This window comes from Salmo salar, chromosome 08 (assembly GCF_965601325.2).
Source record: "Salmo salar chromosome 08, fSalSal1, whole genome shotgun sequence".
NCBI classification, from domain to species: domain Eukaryota; kingdom Metazoa; phylum Chordata; class Actinopteri; order Salmoniformes; family Salmonidae; genus Salmo; species Salmo salar.
In genome coordinates this window covers 40,110,001-40,132,500 of record NC_138298.1, presented here as the reverse complement: position 1 = coordinate 40,132,500, position 22,500 = coordinate 40,110,001, and the positions used below count along the sequence as shown (strand labels likewise).

At 41.4% G+C, this 22,500-nt stretch overlaps 2 protein-coding genes across 2 annotated transcripts in view; one reads left to right on the top strand and one right to left on the bottom strand.

Annotated features, from left to right (window-relative positions):
- Window positions 1-13,485, bottom strand: part of LOC123739008 (uncharacterized) — a 14,538-nt gene extending 1,053 nt beyond the window's left edge. Inside the window, exons 1-6 of the mRNA XM_045713593.2 lie at window positions 12,878-13,485; window positions 7,344-7,445; window positions 6,758-7,063; window positions 4,939-5,075; window positions 4,733-4,842; window positions 1-4,443 (exon numbers count right to left, since the gene is read on the bottom strand). The exon at window positions 1-4,443 is cut by the window's left edge and continues 1,053 nt beyond it. Coding sequence (XP_045569549.1) covers window positions 4,311-4,443; window positions 4,733-4,842; window positions 4,939-5,075; window positions 6,758-7,063; window positions 7,344-7,445; window positions 12,878-13,019 — 930 coding nt within the window. The 5' untranslated portion in view covers window positions 13,020-13,485 and the 3' untranslated portion in view covers window positions 1-4,310. The remainder of the gene's footprint in view (window positions 4,444-4,732; window positions 4,843-4,938; window positions 5,076-6,757; window positions 7,064-7,343; window positions 7,446-12,877) is intronic.
- LOC145881505 (uncharacterized) lies at window positions 8,838-10,016 on the top strand. The gene has a single exon (XM_082978313.1). The coding sequence runs from the start codon at window positions 8,945-8,947 to the stop codon at window positions 9,815-9,817; it is 873 nt and encodes a 290-aa protein (XP_082834439.1). The 5' UTR covers window positions 8,838-8,944; the 3' UTR covers window positions 9,818-10,016.
- Window positions 13,486-22,500: the final 9,015 nt, after the last annotated feature.

The following is a 22,500-nucleotide window of genomic DNA, read 5'->3' as shown; positions in this document are numbered from 1 at the left end:
TCCCTTTGGTTTTTGTGGTTCTTTTGTTGGGTTTTGATTTGTTGCATTCGGAGTCTACACCTTGGGGGGGGGGGTACGATCACGTCCTGATCCTAGTAAGATGTCATTTTCTATAGTAGAGTAGGTCAGGGCGTGACAGGGGGTGTTTTTGTGTTTTTCTATGTTTTCTATTTCTATGTTTAAGTTCTAGTTTTTCTATTTCTATGTTGGGATTGTTTGGGTTGATCTCTAATTGGAGGCAGCTGATCCTCATTGCTTCTGATTAGAGATCATATTTAAGTAGGGGTTTTTCTTCCTGGGATTTGTGGGTAGTTGTTTTCTGTTTAGTGTATTTCACCTGACGGAACTGTTGTCGGTCGGTTTGTTCGAGTGTCTTCATAATAAAAGTGAATAAGAGCACTACACACGCTGCGCCTTGGTTCCCTTTATACGACCCGCGTTACAACCTACCTCCTCCCCAAATTGTCTGTGGGTGGCATTTGACCATTTCTTTGGAATCCTCATGTCTTACCCATTCTTTAAAAAACAGTTTGGTACAAATGGGATGTTCGGTATATTTATTAAATATTATATGAATCCTATTAATTCAAATGGCCAAATTTGGTGCAGTCAATTACTTACTCAGAGATTCAATTATACTTCAACAAAAGAATATTACAGGAATTTTTATCTTCTCTGTTTCTAACTACAGAAACAAGTTCAGAACCATCTGAGATGGTGGGCGTCATGGCTGGATGAACTGGCATGGAACGACCCTCTGGACAACATGTCCGACTCCCACATTCAGTGCGACTGGGAAATGAGCTGCCAGTAGTGAAAGTAGGAGTGCCTTGACAGCTAGTCTGTGTGGAAGCTGACAGTGAGTGTCTCTCTGGCCCCCCACACACCCCACACCAAACCCACCACAGCCGTATTGTCTGTCCTCATACGATGTGACAGGGCAGAAAGTGTATCAACGCATGAAACACTGTCAGCAGTTCAACGTCATTTATATGAGCGTGGCGGAGCTGCTCTTCCCTCGTGAACACCGCCCCACCGTGTGAGTGGTGTTGTCACCACCTTCCTTAATGACACTACCCCTAGGGGAGTTCCTGAAACCAGGACAGAGTGTTAGGGTTAGGTGAACAAAGCAGGCAATTGTCTGTGTAAGAAACTCTCAGGGGTTCTAGAACCACCTTCCCACACTTGTTGAACATACAGGGAGCTAAGGCTAGCCCGATGGGAACAGCAAGGTATTTTGAAATGTGTATAAATATTTTTTTGGGGGGGTATTTGTTGGCTGTACCTTGAAAGACAAACCTGAGAAACCTCCCCGTGTGCTGGCAGAATGCTTATGTGAAAATAAGCGTCCTGCAGGTCGACTGAAGTGAACCGGTCACGTCGACGAATAGAAGCGAGACAGCACATTGAGCGTAAACATGAGGTGTAGCTGTGGAGGAGCCGTAGGTCCAGACTGGCATGTCCCTGCCTCCTTTAGGAACCAGGAAGTCCCAGGAGTAGAAGCCTCAGTGTCTCTCTGCTGCTGGTGCTACAATGAGAGAGAGCAGACGTCCTTCGTCTCCATTCGTTAATAAAAATCAGAACTCCACTGAAAACGGGTGGCTTCATAGTGAACTGCGGTCTGTATACCTATGTGACCGTGGACAAGACCCCGCCAGTCCACTGCTCTTGCAACGAGTCGCCCACAGTCGTTCACCAGTGGTGATGTAGCGCCCTCTGGTGGCGCTAGAGCGAGTTGCCCCTTTGTCGTATTTTTGCTCTGTGCCCTCTGGCAAGACGCTGGGACGTGACAGAGACTTGTTAAGACAAACGGGCACTGGTAAAACAACGGGACTTGGAGACAGTGCTTGGTGGCGACTGGAAGTAGGTCTTCCTGTCTCAGTTTCTTGTGAAAAGTGCTGAGGGGAGAGCTTTGGCACGGGGGTCCGTGCTCCGTCCATGTTCCCTAGAGAGTGGATACATTGAAATGAGCCACTGCACTAGGGCCAGGGTTTCAGGATCACAGATGTACCTTTCCCCCATAGTGGTTGGGGGGGGGGGGGGGGGGTCTGTGCTCCACCCGAGAGGATGCAGGCCAGGACACAATGTGAATTCTACCGATCTCTATCGCCTTGTGAGGACGGAGGGCACTCGTGGCAGGTGTGCCTTCTATATAACTCTATGGCAAGGTATTTATAAGGACAGGATCAAGGGCGCCTCCTTTCAAACGGGACAGAGCTGAGTAGTTGATTATGTCAAACAACAAGCAGTCATTGAAATGTGAGTATAAGCCTTTTCTCTTCTAAAAGAGGATGAGAAGAGGATTCACTAACCATTGTTTGTTTTGTATAGTTCACATCTGCTGCTAGTGGCCGTGAAATGGTAATGGCGCAATCAAAACGACAGGGAGTCTATTGATCTGTTCTCTTTGGCACTTTTAGTGTTAATGGACACGAATCTGATATATATTAAAATCACATTTTCAGACTTAAAGTGTCAGGGATTCTATTATTTTATACAGTAGAGAGAACAGTCCTTCTAGACTCCATGTTAGATCAACTATTAAACAGTAGAGAGAACAGTCCTTCTAGACTCCATGTTAGATCAACTATTATACAGTAGAGAGAACAGTCCTTCTAGACTCCATGTTAGATCAACTATTATACAGTAGAGAACAGTCCTTCTAGACTCCATGTTAGATCAACTATTATACAGTAGAGAACAGTCCTTCTAGACTCCATGTTAGATCAACTATTATACAGTAGAGAACAGTCCTTCTAGACTCCATGTTAGATCAACTATTATATAATAGAGAACAGTCCTTCTAGACTCCATGTTAGATCAACTATTATACAGCAGAGAGAACAGTCCTTCTAGACTCCATGTTAGATCAACTATTATACAGTAGAGAGAACAGTCCTTCTAGACTCCATGTTAGATCAACTATTAAACAGTAGAGAGAACAGTCCTTCTAGAGTCCATGTTAGATCAACTATTATACAGTAGAGAGAACAGTCCTTCTAGAGTCCATGTTAGATCAACTATTATACAGTAGAGAACAGTCCTTCTAGACTCCATGTTAGATCAACTATTATACAGTAGAGAGAACAGTCCTTCTAGACTCCATGTTAGATCAACTATTATACAGTAGAGAGAACAGTCCTTCTAGACTCCATGTTAGATCAACTATTATACAGTAGAGAACAGTCCTTCTAGACTCCATGTTAGATCAACTATTATATAATATAGAACAGTCCTTCTAGACTCCATGTTAGATCAACTATTATACAGTAGAGAACAGTCCTTCTAGACTCCATGTTAGATCAACTATTATACAGTAGAGAACAGTCCTTCTAGACTCCATGTTAGATCAACTATTATACAGTAGAGAACAGTCCTTCTAGACTCCATGTTAGATCAACTATTATACAGCAGAGAGAACAGTCCTTCTAGACTCCATGTTAGATCAACTATTATACAGTAGAGAGAACAGTCCTTCTAGACTCCATGTTAGATCAACTATTATACAGTAGAGAACAGTCCTTCTAGACTCCATGTTAGATCAACTATTATACAGTAGAGTGTGACATTCTCTGTGTTTATCCACTCGTATGAATAAAATAATGCTGCTTTTCTAATAACCATCTTGGTTGGATTCATGCGAGTGACTGATTGACTGTACATGGGAGGAATCCACACTATCACTGTACATGCAATTCCCCAGTACACCCAGAACATTGCTCTGGGAACCCAAAGGAGTATCTCAGTTTCAAGGTAAGAAGCCTGGTGTGGTATCAGTCAGTCTCATGCAGGAACCAACCGTGCTTATATGACTTGTTTGTGTCGCAGTATAAAGGGTCTCAAATCAAATCAAACTGTATTAGTCACATGCTCCGAATACAAGAAGTGTAGACTTTACCGTGAAATGCTGACTTACAAGCCCTTAACAAACAGTGCAGGTCAAGAAGAGTTAAGAAAAATATTTAGCAAGAAGACTAAACTAAAAAGTAATAATAATACAAATTAGCATCAGCTTTATATTGAGTCAGTGAACCTCTACAACTGTGATAATTAAGATTGATTCATTTCCTTTGAATTTGAGTCCTTAGTGGTGAATTTCCACAACAACAGAGAGAAAAGTTATTCTGTTATCAATTCATTGTATTGTTATTGCATATGTTTTGTTATTTTATTACAATGTATTATTACATTTGCATTGTTATATATTGTATGTACTTGACAAGGTAAACAGAATGAGCAGAAAATAGTTTATGATTGAAAGTACTTATCATAATCCTATTTAGCAGTTGAGAGAGTACCGAGGAGGAATCCTATTTCTCACAGATCCATCTGTATTTATAGGAACAGTCATAGTCCCACCATTCTCCTTTGTCTGATGTCCAGGAGTAGAAATACACACAGTTCTCAGCTCTTCCACCATTAGGATCTCCACTGTTCCAATACCTGTAGAAGATACAACACATAGAATCAGGCTGTCCACTGTTCCAATACCTGTAGGAGAAACAACACATAGAATCAGGCTGTCCACTGTTCCAATACCTGTAGGAGAAACAACACATAGAATCAGACTGTCCACTGTTCCAATACCTGTAGAAGAAACAACACATAGAATCAGGCTGTCCACTGTTCCAATACCTGTAGGAGAAACAACACATAGAATCAGGCTGTCCACTGTGAACCTACTACTCCAGACAGTGATGTCATAGTGAAACATAATTCATGAATGTCTTACTTTGTGGTCAGTGGTGTGTCGTCCACCCATTTCCAGGTCCCCTCAGAAACAGAGTCAGTCAGACCAATCCAGACATAGTTCTTCCGTCCACATAACCAATTGACCAATGTCTGTAGTAGTGGGAGAGAGACAACATTGTTAAAACATACCCATTACTGCTCGCTATCTCTATCACTCTTTTTTCTCTCTACCTCACACACACACACCTGTTTCTCTTGGCTGTTGATGACCACCAGGTGTGCTCCTCTATTTCTGCAGTCCTGTCTGCTCTCCTCCCAGGATTTGGAATCAGTAGAGACGTAGTAACAACTGCTACCAAGCTTCTTCCATCCTTGAGGACACACTGTAAGTTGAACATTTCTTGCTTTAGTCACTTTAATACAACATTGAATTAACCTGTTAGGGCTAGGGGGCAGCATTGACACGGCTGGATAAAAAACATACCCGATTTAATCTGGTTACCACTCCTACTCAGTAACTAGAATATGCATATACTTATTACATATGGATAGAAAACACCCTAAATTTTCTAAAACTGTTTGAATGGTGTCTGTGAGTATAACAGAACTCAAATGGCAGGTCAAAACCTGAGAGATTCCTTTACAGGAAGTGGCCTGTCTGACCATTTCTGGAACTTCTTTGCCATCTCTATCATTTACTAAGGATCTCTGCTCTAACGTGACACTTCCCACGTCGTCCATAGGCTCTCATAGCCCGGGAAAAAAGAGAATGTCGTCATTCCAGCCCCAGGCTGAAACACATTATCGCCTTTCTCAAGTGGCCCATCAAGAGACACTAGCTTATGCGCGTGACCCCGACCGCCCCCGCCTTTGGGATTTTTTCCTCTGTTTGCCGAAAAGGAGATTCCCTGTCGGAATTTTATCGCTTTTCTACGAGAAAAATGACGTAAAAATTGATTTTAAACAGCGGTTGACATGCTTCGACGTACGGCAATGGAATACTTTGAATTTTATTGTCAGGAATTGCGCCAAGCGCGCGACACTTCTTTACTATTTCGGATAGTGTCTGGAACGCACGAACAAAATGCCGCTATTCGGATATAACGATGGATTATTTTGGACCAAACCAACATTTGTTATTGAAGTAGACGTCCTGGGTGTGCATTCTGACGAAGACAACAAAAGGTAATGACATTTTTATAATAGTAAATATGATTATGGTGAGTGCTAAACTTGCCGGGTGTCTAAATAGCGAGCCCGTGATGCCTGGGCTATGTACTTAGAATATTGCAAAATGTGCTTTCACCAAAAAGCTATTTTAAAATCGGACATATCGAGTGCATAGAGGAGGTCTGTATCTATAATTCTTAAAATAATTGTTATGCTTTTTGTGAACGTTTATCGTGAGTAATTTAGTAAAATGTTAGCGAATTCCCCGTAAGTTTGCGGGGGGTATGCTAGTTCTGAACGTCACATGCTAATGTAAAAAGCTGGTTTTTGATATAAATATGAACTTGATTGAACAAAACATGCATGTATTGTATAACATAATGTCCTAGGGTTGTCATCTGATGAAGATCATCAAAGGTGAGTGCTGCATTTAGCTGTCTTCTGGGTTTTGGTGACATTATATGCTGGCTTGAAAAATGGGTGTCTGATTATTTCTGGCTTGGTACTCTGCTGACATAATCTAATGTTTTGCTTTCGTTGTAAAGCCTTTTTGAAATCGGACAGTGTGGTTAGATTAACGAGAGTCTTATCTTTAAATGGCTGTAAAATAGTCATATGTTTGAGAAATTGAAGTAATATGATTTTGAAGATTTTGAAAATCGCGCCACAGGATGGCAGTGGCTGTTACGTAGGTGGGACGAATTCGTCCCGCCGGTCCCATAGAGGTTAAGTATCAATCAAAACTCAAGGAAGACACTAGCTAATGGACGGTTTGGAAGTTATAGTTTTTTTCTCACATTTTACATTTAATATAAGTTAAATTCCTGTCTGTTAGTGACATGTGAACTGATACAGAGACTGTCAAACAGAACAGTCATGAGACTATTTGACTCACCTTTCTCAACTAAAGATTGTTTCAGACGTTCTGTCTCTTTCTGTAGCTGGTCTCTCTCTTCGGTCAGGGTGTTGTATCTGGTCTGTAGCTGGTCTCTCTCTTTGGTCAGGGTGTTGTATCTGGTCTGTAGCTGGTCTCTCTCTTTGATCAGAGTGTTGTCGATGGTCTGTTGCTGGTCTCTCTCTTTGGTCAGCGTGTTGTTGCTAGTCTGTAGCTGGTCTCTCTCTTCAGTCAGGTTGTTTCCGCTGATCTGTAACTGGTATCTCTCTTTGGTCATGGTGTTGGAGCTGGTCAATTGGTTTCTCTCTGTGAAATAATACGATCAATGAACAAGGTAACAGTGGAAAAGTTAATCAGACATTACCAAGGTTGGGGTCAGTTGCATTTCAATTCCAGTCAATTCAGGAAGTACACTGGAATTCTAATTGAATTCCAAATATCTTCAATGCTTTTCAAATCATGAAAATGTGGAATTGGAATTTGGTGTACTCTCTGAATTGAACTGACTGGAATGTAAATGTAATTGAACCCTGGTTGTTACACCACTGATGATGAAGAATGTTTGAGTGAGAACATATCAACTCACGGTAGAGTAAGAGGCCTATGATCCCAGCCAGTAGGAGAACACACAGCAGCCCCAGACACACTGCAGCAGCTCCAGAGTATCTCTTCCACCACTGACAAAACACTGAAGCACAAATTATTACCATAAGAACTTGCTCTTTATCAGCGTTGTATTGCCGTCTGCTTTTGTGTCCATTTGCTGTTTGAATCACTGAGGGAAAAACACAAGCTTGACAAGGGACAGAACACCAGAACTGTGTTCCAGCACCTCACATTTTATTCTGCTTGAGTTCCAAAACCTCTTACAGAATATTGGCTTTAACATATTGCAGAGTTCAGGCACCCAAAATGAGTAGTGGAACATATTTTAATCCACATTTTATTTGTCATATGCTTCGTAAACATATGCTTGTCACACCGGAATCTGTTTCACCTGTCTTTGTGCTTGTCTCAACCCCCCTCCAGGAGTCGCCTATCTTCCTCATTATCCCCAGTGTATTTATACCTGCGTTCTCTGTTTGTCTTTGCCAGTTCGTTTCATTCGTAAACCCTACCAGCGTTTTTACACTTGCTCCTCCTGTCTGTTTCTAGTTCCTCTTTTCTAGATTTCCCGGTTTTTACCATTCTGCCTGCCCTGACCCTGAGCCTGCCTGTCATTTCTGTACCTTGTCACACCACCCTGGATTATTGACCTCTGCCTGCCCTGACCCCGAGACTGCCTGCCGTTCTGTACCTTTTGGACCCTGATCTGGATTACTGACCTCTGCCTGTCCTTGACCTGTCGTTTTGCCTGCCCCCTGTTCTAGTAATAAACTTTTGTTACTTCGACATTGTTTGCATCTGGATCTTCCCTGAAACGTGATATGCTAATAGTGAAATGCTGACTTACGGATCCTTTTCCAACAATGCAGAGTTAAAGATACAACATTTCAAATAGTGATACAAGGAATAAATACACAGTGAATTACAAAGAGGAATAAGAAGTCAAAATTGCGTGTTGTGGCAGACAGCAGGGAAGGGTGATTGAAGGGAGATATCTTGCAGCCCGCTGGCTCTACCCCCGAGACCTATATGGACTTCCTGCCCCAACGAGGCATGGGTTGTTAACCTCTCTGAAAACATATAGATTGATCAAGTTCTTATGATAATAATATGTGCTTCAGTGTATCTTTGGAGGTGGAAGAGACATTTCCCAACTGCTGCAGTGTGTCTGGGGATGCTGTGTGTTCTCCTGCTGGCTTGGATCATAGGCCTGTTACTCTACCGTGAGTTTATGTTCTCACTCAAATATTCTTCATCATCAGTGGTGTAATGACCAGGGTTCAGTTCCATTTCAATTCCATTCAATTTAATTAAGAAAATACACCAAATTCCAATTCCACATGTTTCTAATTGAAAATAATTCCAGGGTACTTCCTGAATTGACTGGAATTGAAATTGACCTCAATCCGGGAAATGTCTGATTAACTTTTCCACTTTTATCTTGGTTGTTGATTGTATTATTTCACAGAGAGAAACTAATTGACCAGTTCCGACACCCTGACCAAAGAGGGAGACCAGCTACAGACCAGTTCCAACACCCTGACCAAAGAGAGAGACCAGCTACAGACCAACTACAACACCATGACCAAAGAGAGAGACCAGCTACAGACCAGTTCTAACACCCTGATCAAAGAGAGAGACCAGCTACAGACCAGTTCCAATACCCTGACCAGAGAGAGAGACCAGCTACAGACCAGTTACAACACCCTGACCAAAGAGAGAGACCAGCTACAGACCAGTTCTAACACCCTGACTGAAGAGAGAGACCAGCTACAGACCAGTTCCAATACCCTGACCAGAGAGAGAGACCAGCTACAGACCAGATACAACACACTGACCAAAGAGAGAGACCAGCTACAGACCAGCTACAACACACTGACCAGAGAGAGAGACCAGCTACAGACCAGTTACAACACCCCGATCAAAGAGAGAGACCAGCTACAGATCAGATACAACACCCTGACTGCAGAAAGAGACCAGTTACAGACCAACTACAACACCATGACCAAAGAGAGAAACCAGCTACAGACCATTAACAACACCCTGACCGAAGAAAGAGACCAGCAGCTGACCAGTTACAACACCCTGACCAAAGAGAGAGACCAACTACAGACCAGTTACAACACCCTGACCAGAGAGAGAGACCAGCTACAGACCAGTTACAACACCCTGACCAAAGAGAGAGACCAGCTACAGACCAGTTACAACACCCTGACCAGAGAGAGAGACCAGCTACAGACCAGTAACAACACCCTGACCAAAGAGAGAGACCAGCTACAGACCAGTAACAACACCCTGACTGCAGAAAGAGACCAGCTACAGACCAGCAACAACAGCCTGACCAGAGAGAGAGTCCAGCTACAGACCAGTAACAACACCCTGACCAAAGAGAGAGACCAGCTACAAAAAGACACAGAATGTCTGAAACAATCTTTAGTTCAGAAAGGTGAGTGAAATTGGCTAATGATTGTTCTGTTATCAGTTCACATGCCACGTACGGCAATTCAACTTACATTAAAGGAAATATGTGAGAAAAAAACTGACTTCCAAACCGTCCATTAGTTAGTGTCTTCCTTGAGTGTTTGATTGATACTTAAACACGTTCCGCTAGCGGAACACCTGCTCCAATATCCAATGATAGGCGTGGCGCGAATTACAAATTCCTCAAAAATACAAAAACTTCAATTTCTCAAACATATGACTATTTTACAGCTATTTAAAGACAAGACTCTCGTTAATCTAACCACACTGTCCGATTTCAAAAAGGCTTTACAGCGAAAGCAAAACATTAGATTATGTCAGCAGAGTACCAAGCCAGAAATAATCAGACACCCATTTTTCAATGAAGCACATTTTGCAATATTCTAAGTACATAGCCCGGCATCACAGGGCTAGTTATTTAGACACCCACGCAGTTCAGCCTTCACCAAAATCACATTTCCTATAAGAAAAATGTTCTTACCTTTCTTGTTCTTCGTCAGAATGCAGTCCCAGGACTTCTTCTTCAATAACAAATGTAGGTTTGGTCCCAAATAATCCATCATTATATCCAAACAGCGACGTTTTGTTCGTGAGTTCTAGACACTATCAGAATGGTAATCCACGGTCACGAGCATAGCGCATGGCGTGACAAAAAATGTCTAAATATTCCATTACCGTACTGTCAACCGCTGTTTAAAACCAATTTTTATGCCATTTATCTCGTAGAAAAGCGATAATATTCCGACCGGGAATCTGCAATAAACTAAACAGCCGAATTAAAATACTCCACGGGGGCTAATCGCGCACGCGCCTCACTCCATTGTCACCTAATGGGACACTTGAATAAGATGATAATCTGTTTCAGCCTGAGGCTGCCTCGTCAACCTTCATGATTTTCCCGCGTCCTGAGAGCCTATTGGAGCCCTGGGAATTGTCACGTTACAGCTAAGATCCTTACTTTTCAATAAACAGATGCAAGACGCACGACTCCTTGTCAGACAGGCCACTTCCTGCATGAAACCTTGTCAGGTTTTTGCCTGCCATAGGAGTTCTGTTATACTCACAGACACCATTCAAACAGTTTTAGAAACTTTAGGGTGTTTTCTATCCAAACCTGAACAATAATATGCATATTCTAGCTTCTGAGTTGGTGTAGGAGGCAGTTAAAAATGGGCACATATTTTTTCCAAAATTCTCAATACTGCCCCCTAGCCCAAACAGGTTAAGCCAGGGAGTGTTTGTGGATAAAAGAGGAAGTGGGCTGCACAAACGGAGGAAGGACTGTGAGGGAAACGTGTGTTATGGAGAGTGTGAGCAAAGAGAGAATTATCTGTGTGATTACCCGTTGTGACCTGGACTGTCTGATTACCTCCACTGTGTACCGAACCGGTTTGGCTGAGGACCTGAGTTTTAGGATTACACCAGGAGAACAGAACGGACAACGAGAACGGATTGTGGATTGTGAACTGATTGCGGAATTCCCCCCTTTTCCCACAGTGTTCAAATCTCCCTAATGAATTCCCCATTTGTATTCTAGTTGTGCTTTGTGTTCGTGTTTGGGTATTGAACGTGGTGACGTGGAAACCCCACCCCTATGGATGGAACATTGAATTTGGCATTTTTGCTATTAGCCAATAGAAATGCATTGAATAATATTTTCACTACATGGAACAACAGATAGTCATTTCCGCTATTAGCCAATAGAAACACATTGAATAACAGATTCACTACATGGAACAACAGAAATTCCCCCAAAATATCAAATGGAAGTTCTGAAGTGTCTAAGAAATGTAATAGAGAAGATCAGGAAACATTTTATTAATATTTTTTACATGTATTTATCCCCTTATTTTAGGCACTAAACTATCTCCATATATACGTCCATAAATGTTTTAAACTGGTACTGGGGACCTTCAGAGTCTTGTGAGGCTTGTAGACGTCCTAAATGGAGAACCCCATCACGTTTGTGAGAGTCTCATCTTTCAATAGAGTGGTTATAATAGTTTGTAGGCCAAACCGTTCAGATGCTACATATGATTTTGTGAGAAGATCCGATTTTCAGCATGTCTCATGGTCTGACAAACACCCCTCTAGCTCTGCCACCTTCCACCACAGATGCGGAAGGGCGGATGCAGTGGATTGAGATGTGGCCCATGCAACAAGCAGATATCTCTTTCTAAAACTGAAGGATGTTGATGGCGATTTTTGTATTATGTTAATTCAATTTCCACGCAACCATTGTGTTAGGGTTGGGGTTAGGGTTAGGGTTAGGGTTAGGCTAAGCATTAACATTATATTTAAAATGACTACCTCATCTCTGTACCCCACACATAGAATTATCTGTAACATCCATCAGTCAAGCAGTGAATTTCAAACACATATTTAAACAAGCAAAGAGCAGGGTGGTTTTCCAACGCCTCGCAAAGAAGGGCACCTATTGGTAAAAACTAAACATAAACACCCAGTCACTACAAAGATACAGGGGTCCTTTCTAACTCATTTACCAGAAAGGAATGAAACAACTCAGGGATTTCACAATGAGGCCAATGGTGATTTTTATGGGGGTGCCACTAATCGTTAAGGACTGGAGAGTTTTTCAGGATAACAAATTACCAGAATGGAGCTAAGAACAGGCAAAATCCTAGAGGAAAACCTGCTTCAGTTTGCTTTCCACCAAACACTGAGAGGTGAATTCACCTTTCAGCAGGAAAATAACCTAAAACTAAAGGCCAAATACACATTGGAGTTTCTTACCAAGTAGACAATGAATGTTTCTGATTGGCCAAGTAACAGCTGTCCTAAGTCTGATTGTAAGACTTGAAAATGGTTGTCTAGCAATGATCAACAATCAATTTGAAAGAGATTCAAGAATTTTGAAAGAAGAATTGGCAAATATTGTACAGTCCAGGTGTACAAAGCTCTTAGAGACTCACCCAAAGACTCACGGCTGTGTGTGTGTGTGTGTGTGTGTGTGTGTGTGTGTGTGTGTGTGTGTGTGTGTGTGTTGAGCACTATACCAGGATAAACTGTTACCTGAATGTTGATCACCAACTCCATCCTTCTTGCAGGGCATGATGGGTCTTTTGTTGATGGGTATATGATCATCAATATTCATGGTCTCATCTGGTTTTTTCCCTTTAAATCCATCTCTGTTTTCATAGATTTCCTCTGACATCTTTACACAACTGTGCTCAAATGAAGTAACTTCTACTACTGTAACTTCTACTGCTGTAACTTCTCCTGTTGTAAACTCTGCTGTTATCTCAGTTGTAACTTATACTGCTGTAACTTCTACTACTGTACCTCCTACTGTTGTAACTTCTACTGCTGTAACTTCTACTGCTGTAACTTCTACTGTTGTAACTTCTACTGCTGTAACTTCTACTGTTGTACCTTCTACTGTTGTACCTTCTACTGTTGTAACTTCTACTGCTGTAACTTCTACTGCTGTAACTTCTACTGTTGTAACTTCTACTGCTGTAACTTCTACTGCTGTAACTTCTACTGCTGTAACTTCTACTGCTGTAACTTCTACTGTTGTAACATCTACTGTTGTAACTTCTACTGTTGTAACTTCTACTGTTGTAAAGTCTGCTGTTATCTCAGTTGTAGGTTTGTGTCTGTTCTCTGCACAGCTGGAGCCTCTGTGTGACTCAGTCTAATGTAAGAGACAGTTTTAACTGTCAACCTCATTAAAGGGGAAACTGTCTAACCAATAGTATGACACTAACCACCACCATGTGACTCCAGACTTGTTTTCTGAGAACCATGTTTGTTTCCCACAGTGTAGATTAGTTTGTATATTTAGTTTATATTAGTTTAGTTTACCACAGTGTAAATACATTTTAACATGTGATTAAAGCATTGAAGTGACAATATATTTACATGGAGTAAAATGGGACCCTGTGAATTCACACACACATCACAGAGCATGACTGTAGTTCTGAGAGGTTACGTATCACTACACAGTGGATTCTACTAATCACATCTTGATGATGAAGAGTTAATTATTATCTTTGTAGTGTTGTGGCAAGAACTAAAACATGCACCTCTTGGGGTTCCCAGGACTGAGTCTGGCCCTCTGTGGTCGACCATCAATGACCATGTAGAGTTTTATCATTCTATACGGTCTCCTGTGTGACATGGACACCAGAGAGAATAGTTATTCAGAGATGTCTCTGTCTTTCTCAGAGAGGGCCTGAGGTCTACATTTACTGTCTCCTGTGTGACATGGACACCAGAGAGAATTGTTATTCAGTGATGTCTCTATCTTTCTCAGAGAGGGCCTGTGGTCTATATTTATTGTATCCTGTTGTGACATGGACACCAGAGAGAATAGTTATTCAGAGATGTTTACTCACACCTCTCCTCTTCCGGGGAGGGAGGGGTGTCTAAAAGACTAAGGTCACAAATATTTTATCTGTCTCTCTCCATCTCTCTCCTTCCATATCTGCCTAGCTGTGTCTCTTTCTGTATCTCCCTCTCTCTTCCCCCCACTCTGTCTGTCTCCCCACACAGCAGAGAAGTTTAGCCTAAAGTTTCATACCGCTACAACGTGATAGGTGCAGGACATAAACAGCAGAGAAGTTAGGTCTAACTCTTCAAACTGCTACAACATGATAGCTGCAGGACATAAACAGCAGAGAAGTTAGGTCTAACTCTTCATACTGCTACAACATGATAGCTGCAGGACATAAACAGCAGAGAAGTCTAGTCTAACTCTTCATACTGCTACAACGTGATAGCTGCAGGGCATAAACAGCAGAGAAGTCTAGTCTAACTCTTCATACTGCTACAACGTTATAGCTGCAGGGCCTAAACAGCAGAGAAGTCTATTGTTTTATACTGTTAGTAATTTAAACCATTTATTTTTCAGAGAGAGACTACATTTACTCTCACTTCTTCTCCTTCCCTCTTCCTCATTCTCTATCTACATCAAAACAAGTGGACAGACAGTAACTGCGCTGCACACTACTCTACCAACTCTCTGTTTATCAGAGGACAGTATGGTGTAACTAAGCACAGAAGTGTGAATGGGTGTAACAACAGCTCTGCATGGTGTCAATAAGAACAGAAGTGTGAATGGGTGTAACAACAGCTCTGTGTGAGAGTCAGCGTGTCACGTGCTTCTTACTGGAAAAAAGGCAAACGACTTACTGTAACTTGCATGTTGATCATTTGCATAAGACCTGGCTCGGATTAGAGGACTTCACTTCTCAAGGGGTGTGTCTGGGGAGTCCTGTGTGTAATTCCTCCCTTCATTCACCAGTAATAAGGGGTGTGTCTGAGGAGTCCTGTGTGTAATTCCTCCCTTCCTTCACCAGTAATGAGGGGTGTGTCTGAAGAGTCCTGTGTGTAATTCATCCCTTCCTTCACCAGTAATAAGGGGTGTGTCTGAGGAGTCCTGTGTGTAATTCCTCCCTTCCTTCGCCAGTAATAAGGGGTGTGTCTGAGGAGTCCTGTGTGTAATTCCTACCTTCCTTCACCAGTAATAAGGGGTGTGTCTGAGGAGTCCTGTGTGTAATTCCTCCCTTCCTTCACCAGTAATAAGGGGTGTGTCTGAGGAGTCCTGTATGTAATTCCTCCCTTCATTCACCAGTAATAAGGGGCGTGTCTGAGGAGTCCTGTGTGTAATTCCTCCCTTCATTCACCAGTAATAAGGGGTGTGTCTGAGGAGTCCTGTGTGTAATTCCTCCCTTCATTCACCAGTAATAAAGGGCGTGTCTGAGGAGTCCTGTGTGTAATTCCTACCTTCCTTAACCAGTAATAAGGGGTGTGTCTGAGGAGTCCTGTATGTAATTCCTCCCTTCATTCACCAGTAATGAGGGGTGTGTCTGAAGAGTCCTGTGTGTAATTCATCCCTTCCTTCACCAGTAATGAGGGGTGTGTCTGAAGAGTCCTGTATGTAATTCCCCTGTTCCTTCACGAGTAATAAGGGGTGTGTCTGAGTGGGGGATAAAGGTGTCACACATGAGGACTTTTTTCTCTGTTGAGATCATTTCCTTTTGAATTTATAGCCAGATGTAAAATGTTCCTGTTTTGACTAATAATAGATTGGGTTAGGTCTAATCTATACCAAATTAGCATACCCCCCTGAGTCTCTTCCTTGTTTCACACCTGGTAGTTTGGTGGATGGGACTACCAGCTCTCTGTAACCTAGAGGGCAACCAGTGGGTTTGTCTCCTTTATACCATGTTTCTTGTGGGTTGACAATGTCCTTATTTCCAATTAATTTAATGAAGTCTGGGTTCCTGCTCTTTAGGCCAAAGGCCTGTTGAGGTCCTTGCCGCAGGTGGCATGGGGTGGACAGGAAGGGCACAGGTCTAATATGGGGGGGGCTATATAGAGTGTGGCCAGGGTTTGCTTGGGGTGGTCTTAGCTTGTTGGGGTGTGGCTGGTGATGCTCTGGTCTGGGTGTAGGTCCTCTTGGAGTGGGTTCTATCGGTGCAGGTCCTTCAGGAGGGAGTTTTGCATGTCTGGGAGGGTGTCACGCTGCTGCCAACATACTGCCAACATACTGACTATACTCCACCCACTTTAATAATGGTAAAATTGATGTAATTAAATGTATCACTAGCCACTTTAAACAATGCCACTTTATATAATGTTCTCATACACTACATTGCTCATCTCATATGTATATACTGTACTCTATACCATCTACTGCATCTTGCCTATGCCGTTCGGCCATCACTCATTTATATATTTTTATGAACAAATTCGTATTCATTCCTTTACACTTGTGTGTATTAGGTAGTTGTTGTGAAATTGTTAGGTTATATTACTTGTTAGATATTACTGCATGGTCGGAACTAGAAGCACAAGCATTTCGCTACACTCACATGAACATCTGCTAACCATGTGTATGTGACCAATACATTTGATTTGATTTGATTTTCCCCGTTGCTCTGTTGCTCCTGTGTGACGTGCTGGGGCTACGGTTGAGGTTGAGGTTGACGTCCTTCAGGGTCCTGGCAAACGTTGGGATTACTGCCTTGTAGAGGTGGACCTGATTGCAAAGGCTGTTCAAGTCCAGAGTGGAGTGGTGGGCCAGGTAGACATTAGGTTTTGAGGCAGAGTCTCGCGAAATGCTTGCATTCACGCATTGTAAGGTGGCATCGTGAAAGTATTTTCATGGTAGCAGGATGGAGATAACTACTTGTGTGTTGGGGAAAGTAGAAGATTTTTTAATCACTCATTTGAATGCTGTTGCCACCCATTCCTGCTGGGCCCTCAGGTTGTTTGTGTCCGTGTGAATTATGATGTGGCTGGGGGACCCTAGTTTGTCCTCTGACAACAGCTCCAGGGAATGCCTAGTGTTTGGGCAAAATATTTTACTGGAACGGACCAATAATGAATGGAATTCAGAGATTTTGGTGTGAATTCAGGTTTTACTGTACAATTTTATTGTACAATTTAAAAAAATATATATTGTAAGAATGCACTCATATATATATATATATATATATATATATATATATATATATATATATATATATATATATATATACATGTTGTTATTGTATCAGGTATATTGAATTTTTTTAAGGAAAGAAAATTATATGTGCCTCATTTGCATAAATGCATCTGGTGTATTTGCATATATGAATACATTAACATAAAGGTTGGACCAGGGCTCCAATCATCAAACACTTGATCTGTCTACCCTATTTACAGTCACCTGTGTCGTTTCATTAATTACTGTGTTGTCATGTTCTCTTGCGTAAACAATTATGTCAGTGAGGGGTTTTGTTTATCTGGCCCGGGTTACCCCGGTAAGAAGAGTTTGAACCGGGGGGAAAGTGACTCGTTTTGGAGGCGGGCTGCCACCCTGGTGTGAGCCAGGCGTTCTGCTCTTGCCGACTGCGAAGTTGACTCAAAACGAAAGTGACGTAGATATGCAAGTGGAGTAATGAGTAGGATTCTGTGTTTTCACATGCAAATTAAGTGACTGCTTTTGATATAAAGGATTTATCAACCTTCCCAATGAAATCTAGTTTGAAAATTAAAACATTTATTTCATGGAAAAGAGATGTTGTATGTTTCTTGAAGATGCCTTGTTGACAACATGAGCGATGGGCGCAGATTAAAGTTTGATTTTAGATAAAGCGCTCCTCCCTCCCCGCTGTCGCCAGATGATGTGACGGCCCATTGTCCAGTTCAACCCGGGCCAGCGTAATTAGAACTTCCTCAATTGCAGGATATCCTCAGATTATAAATCAACAAGCCTGGCTCCAGACTACACCTATCTAAACATACTGTACATTGTTTTCGAGATGAGACGTAATGTGACTATAATCTGAGTGTTCGTTGTCAGAAGTTGCTTTCATTTCAGCTCATCTAGTTTGTAAACACTTCAGTCGTATTAAATTATATATTTTTTCATCTCCACCCCCCAAAAAAATGAACATTGATCAAAATAAAGTTATCTTTCTTCTCTTTCTCATGATGAAAGTGTCGAGACGGTGCGTTAAATCCCAGACTAAAATGTAGCCTTTGACAGGTCATTACAAGAATGTTCATGGTCGTAACGTTAACGTGAAAAAACGACAGGCACAAGCAAGAAAGAGTCTCGTTACTAAAATGAAATGGATCAATCCAGAGTAGTGGCGACCAGTCATTCAGGGCCTCACCTGATTAGCAAAAAAAAAAAAACATTTTTATAATAAATGATAAAAAATGTTTTGCATGTTATTTTGCCGTTAGTTGATGTCACATAGTTTTCAAACAATGTAAATATATATATATATTGAGTTAACAAAGCCACACACAAACATGGTCTCTTTGTTGAGTAAGGCAGCTCCAAAATGTAGGTGTTTCAGACCAGCTCTGTGCTTTCTGTGGTGGAGGGGCAGCCAGCGGAAAATACAGAGCGTATCCAATGGTAATCTCTGTAGTTGCGCCGTGATTGGCTCAGTGTTCTGGGGACACTATGAATCTACAGGGAGAGATACACAGTTCAAGCCCTCTTGGGTTCTGCCATAGATTTACATTAGAAGTGACCGTACAAGAAGGCTCAAGGTCTTTTGCCACAGATAAAATGACGTCAAATCACGTTATATCTACCGTAGCTGTGATTGGACTGATCATGTTACTTATAAAATCTTAGCTAGCAAGCAACACAAGCAGTCATCATCATGAATCACATCGACAATCTACTGGCAAATCCTTTTCAATCCTTGTCATATGTAGATAGATTATAGATATAAGGTATTGGTGCTCATCACCATTGGACATAAACATTACACAACAAGTCAGGAAAATCACAAATTCAACAATCAGTGGCTAACTACAAGCGTTGCTAAACAATCAATATTTTGCTTCTCCTGCCTGCTATTCGGTGGAGAGAGTATTTGCTCCAACTCTGGGTTTAAGGAATTAAAACATCTGTCTGAAATGATCTCTTTTCCAAGCTTTAAAAGATAAACATTCACTTGCGACAACACAGGCAAGAAAAGGTTGACTATTATTATTAATATGTTAATCCAGCATGACTTCTGCAGCATTCAAAATCAATCAATCAATCAAATGTATTTATAAAGCCCTTTTCACATCAGCCGATGTCACAAAGTGCTGTACAGAAACGCAGCCTAAAACCCCAAACAGCAAGCAATGCAGATGTAGAAGCACTGTGGCTAGGAAAAACTCCCTAGAAAGGCCAAAACCTAGGAAGAAACCTAGAGAGGAACCAGGCTATGAGGGGTGGCCAGTCCTCTTCTGGCTGTGCCGGGTGGAGATTATAACAGTACATGGCCAAGATGTTCAAACATTCATAGATGACCAGCAGGGTCAAATCATAATAATCACAATGGTTGTAGAACTGGACACTCTGAATTGGGAAATCTTAGACTTCAACTCAAGACAACTGGGAACTCTGAAAGAAAATTGCACTGACTGGGAAAAAAAGTTTTGAACAGTCATCCAACTAGGAATTCCAAACGGGGAACTCTTTCTTGAGCTCCGACCTGAAGATCACTGACGTCACGATTCAACTTCTTTTTTCAAGTTCCCAGTTGTCTTGAAAGCACATTTGATGACAACATTTTGCACACAAGAAGGACTGGCATGCCACCTTCCTGTTCAAGTGAGCACAGCACAACATATAACCATGAGGAGGGAATACTATATAATGCTGTTGTGTCTGGATCCATGAAGAGGGGATACTATATAATGTTGTTGTGTCTGGAACCATGAAGAGGGGATACTATATAATGTTGTTGGGTCTGGAACCATGAAGAGAGGATACTATATAATGTTGTTGGGTCTAGAACCATGAAGAGGGGATACTATAAAATGTTGTTGGGTCTGTAACCATGAAGAGGGGATACTATAAAATGTTGTTGGGTCTGTAACCATGAAGAGGGGACACTATATAGTGTCTGTTAGTTACAGACCCAACAACATTATATTATAGTATCCTCTCCTTGTAAACATGGTTGACAGGGACAGTCTCTTCCCTACATAAGGGACGCCGATGGCATTACCCGTATGGTTGATGAGTATCTCCTAACATTGCAAATGTACGGTCCATTACTAGACGTCCGCGTGTATTATTAAAATAGGCCGACGGCCTCAGGTCGTGCCCCAGGGCCGGATCTTCAGGAAGTCATCAAATAAAATCTCTCTCTGACATTTGATTTCCGTTTTATAAAAGCTAAAAGTTTTGGTCATTATTCCGCTGTTCCGGAACATTCCACCAGATGGCGACTTATTGCAAATGGACAAAACATCACATTTTACGTTTACATTTTAGTCATTTAGCAGACGCTCTTATCCAGAGTGACTTACACTAGTGAATGCATACATTTAATTTCATGCATTTTTTTTCATTTTTACTGGACATGCCCATTTCTCCTAAATGGAAAAGACACAGGTTTGGCCAAATGGGCATTTAGCCCAGTTAAGGTCCATTTTCTGGTCAAAAATGGCAATATAGCGCTAATGTGACCGCTTCACGTCAAAGTACATGAACCTACGGTGTAAGGAAAAAAAGATCCAGCCATTTATCTATTGTAATTTACGAGAAATAATTTGGTGATCGATAAAGAAATGTGGGTTTTTTCAAAAAAGTTATAGATCCAGTTGCAGAGTGTTCAGAAGAATCCGTTAACCTCACTAGTGTACGCTAGCGTCCCACCTGGCCAACATCCAGTGAAATTGCAGAGCGCCAAATTCAAAAACAGAAATACTCATAATAAAAATTCAGAAAACATACAAGTGTTATACATGGGTTTAAAGATGAACTTCTTGTGAATCCACCCATGGTGTCAGATTTCAAAAAGGCTTTACGGCGAAAGCATACCATGCGATTATTTGAGAACATCGCCCAGCAACAAATCATTACAAACAGTAACCAGCCAAGTAGAAGAGTTACACAAGTCAGAAATAGAGATAAAATTAATCACTTACCTTTGATGATCTTCATATGGTTGCACTCAGTAGACATTCATTTACTGAATAAATGTTTGTTTTGTTCGATAAAGTCTCACTTTATATCGAAAAACCTATTTTTTGTTTGCGCCTTTTCTTCAGTAATCCACAGGCTCAAACGCAGTCACAACAGGCAGACAAAAAAAATCCAAATTGTATCCGTAAAGTTCATAGAAACATGTCAAACAATGTTTATATTCAATCCTTTTAGCCTAAATAATCGATAATATTTCAACCGGACAATAACGTTGTCAATATAAAAGGTAAACAAGAAAGGCACGCTCTCGGGATTGAGCATGAAAAAGCTCTGTGACACTTTAGGGTCCAGTCATTCAGACTGGTCTTACTCCCTCATTTTTCAGAATACAAGCCTGAAACAATTTCTAAAGACTGTTGACATCTAGTGGAAGGCATGGGAACTGCAATTTGAGTCCTAAGTTAATGGATACTGTAATGGCATTGAATAGAAAACTACAAAAAAGTTTTAAAAAATCCTATTTCCTGGATGGATTTTTCTCAGGTTTACACCTGCCAAATCAGTTCTGTTATACTCACAAACATTATTTTAACGGTTTTGGAAACTTTAGAGTGTTTCCTATCCAAATCTACCAATTATATGCATATCCTAGCTTTTGGGCCTGAGTAGCAGGCAGTTTAATTTGGGCACGCTTTTCATCCAAAATTCCGAATGCTGCTGCTCCCCTACCCTAGTGAAGTTAACCTGCTTCGAAGTACGGTAATGGAATATTTTGAAAATTTTTGTCACGATACCCGCCGGCGCGTCACACTTCGTTACCCTTCGGATAGTGTCTTGAACACACAAACAAAACGTCGCTATTTGGATATAACTATGGATTATTTGGAACCAAACCAACATTTGTTGTTGAAGTAGAAGTCCTGGGAGTGCATTCTGACGAAGAACAGCAAAGGTAATAAAATTTTTCTTATAGTAAATCTGAGTTTGGTGAGTACCAAACTTGGTGGGTGTCAAAATAGCTAGCCTGTGATGGCCGGGCTATCTACTCAGTATATTGCAAAATGTGCTTTCACCTAAAAGATATTTTAAAATCTGACACCGTGATTGCATAAAGGAGTTCTGTATCTATAATTCTTAAAATAATTGTTATGTTTTTTGTGAACGTTTATCGTGAGTAGTTTAGTAAATTCACCGGAAGTGTTCGGTGGGAATGCTAGTTCTGAACGTCACACACCAATGTAAAAAGCAG

What these genes read in the sequence shown, in the direction of transcription:
- LOC145881505 (XM_082978313.1), top strand. Translation starts at nt 8,945, where the DNA reads ATGACCAAAGAGAGAGACCAGCTACAGACCAGTTCTAACACCCTGATC.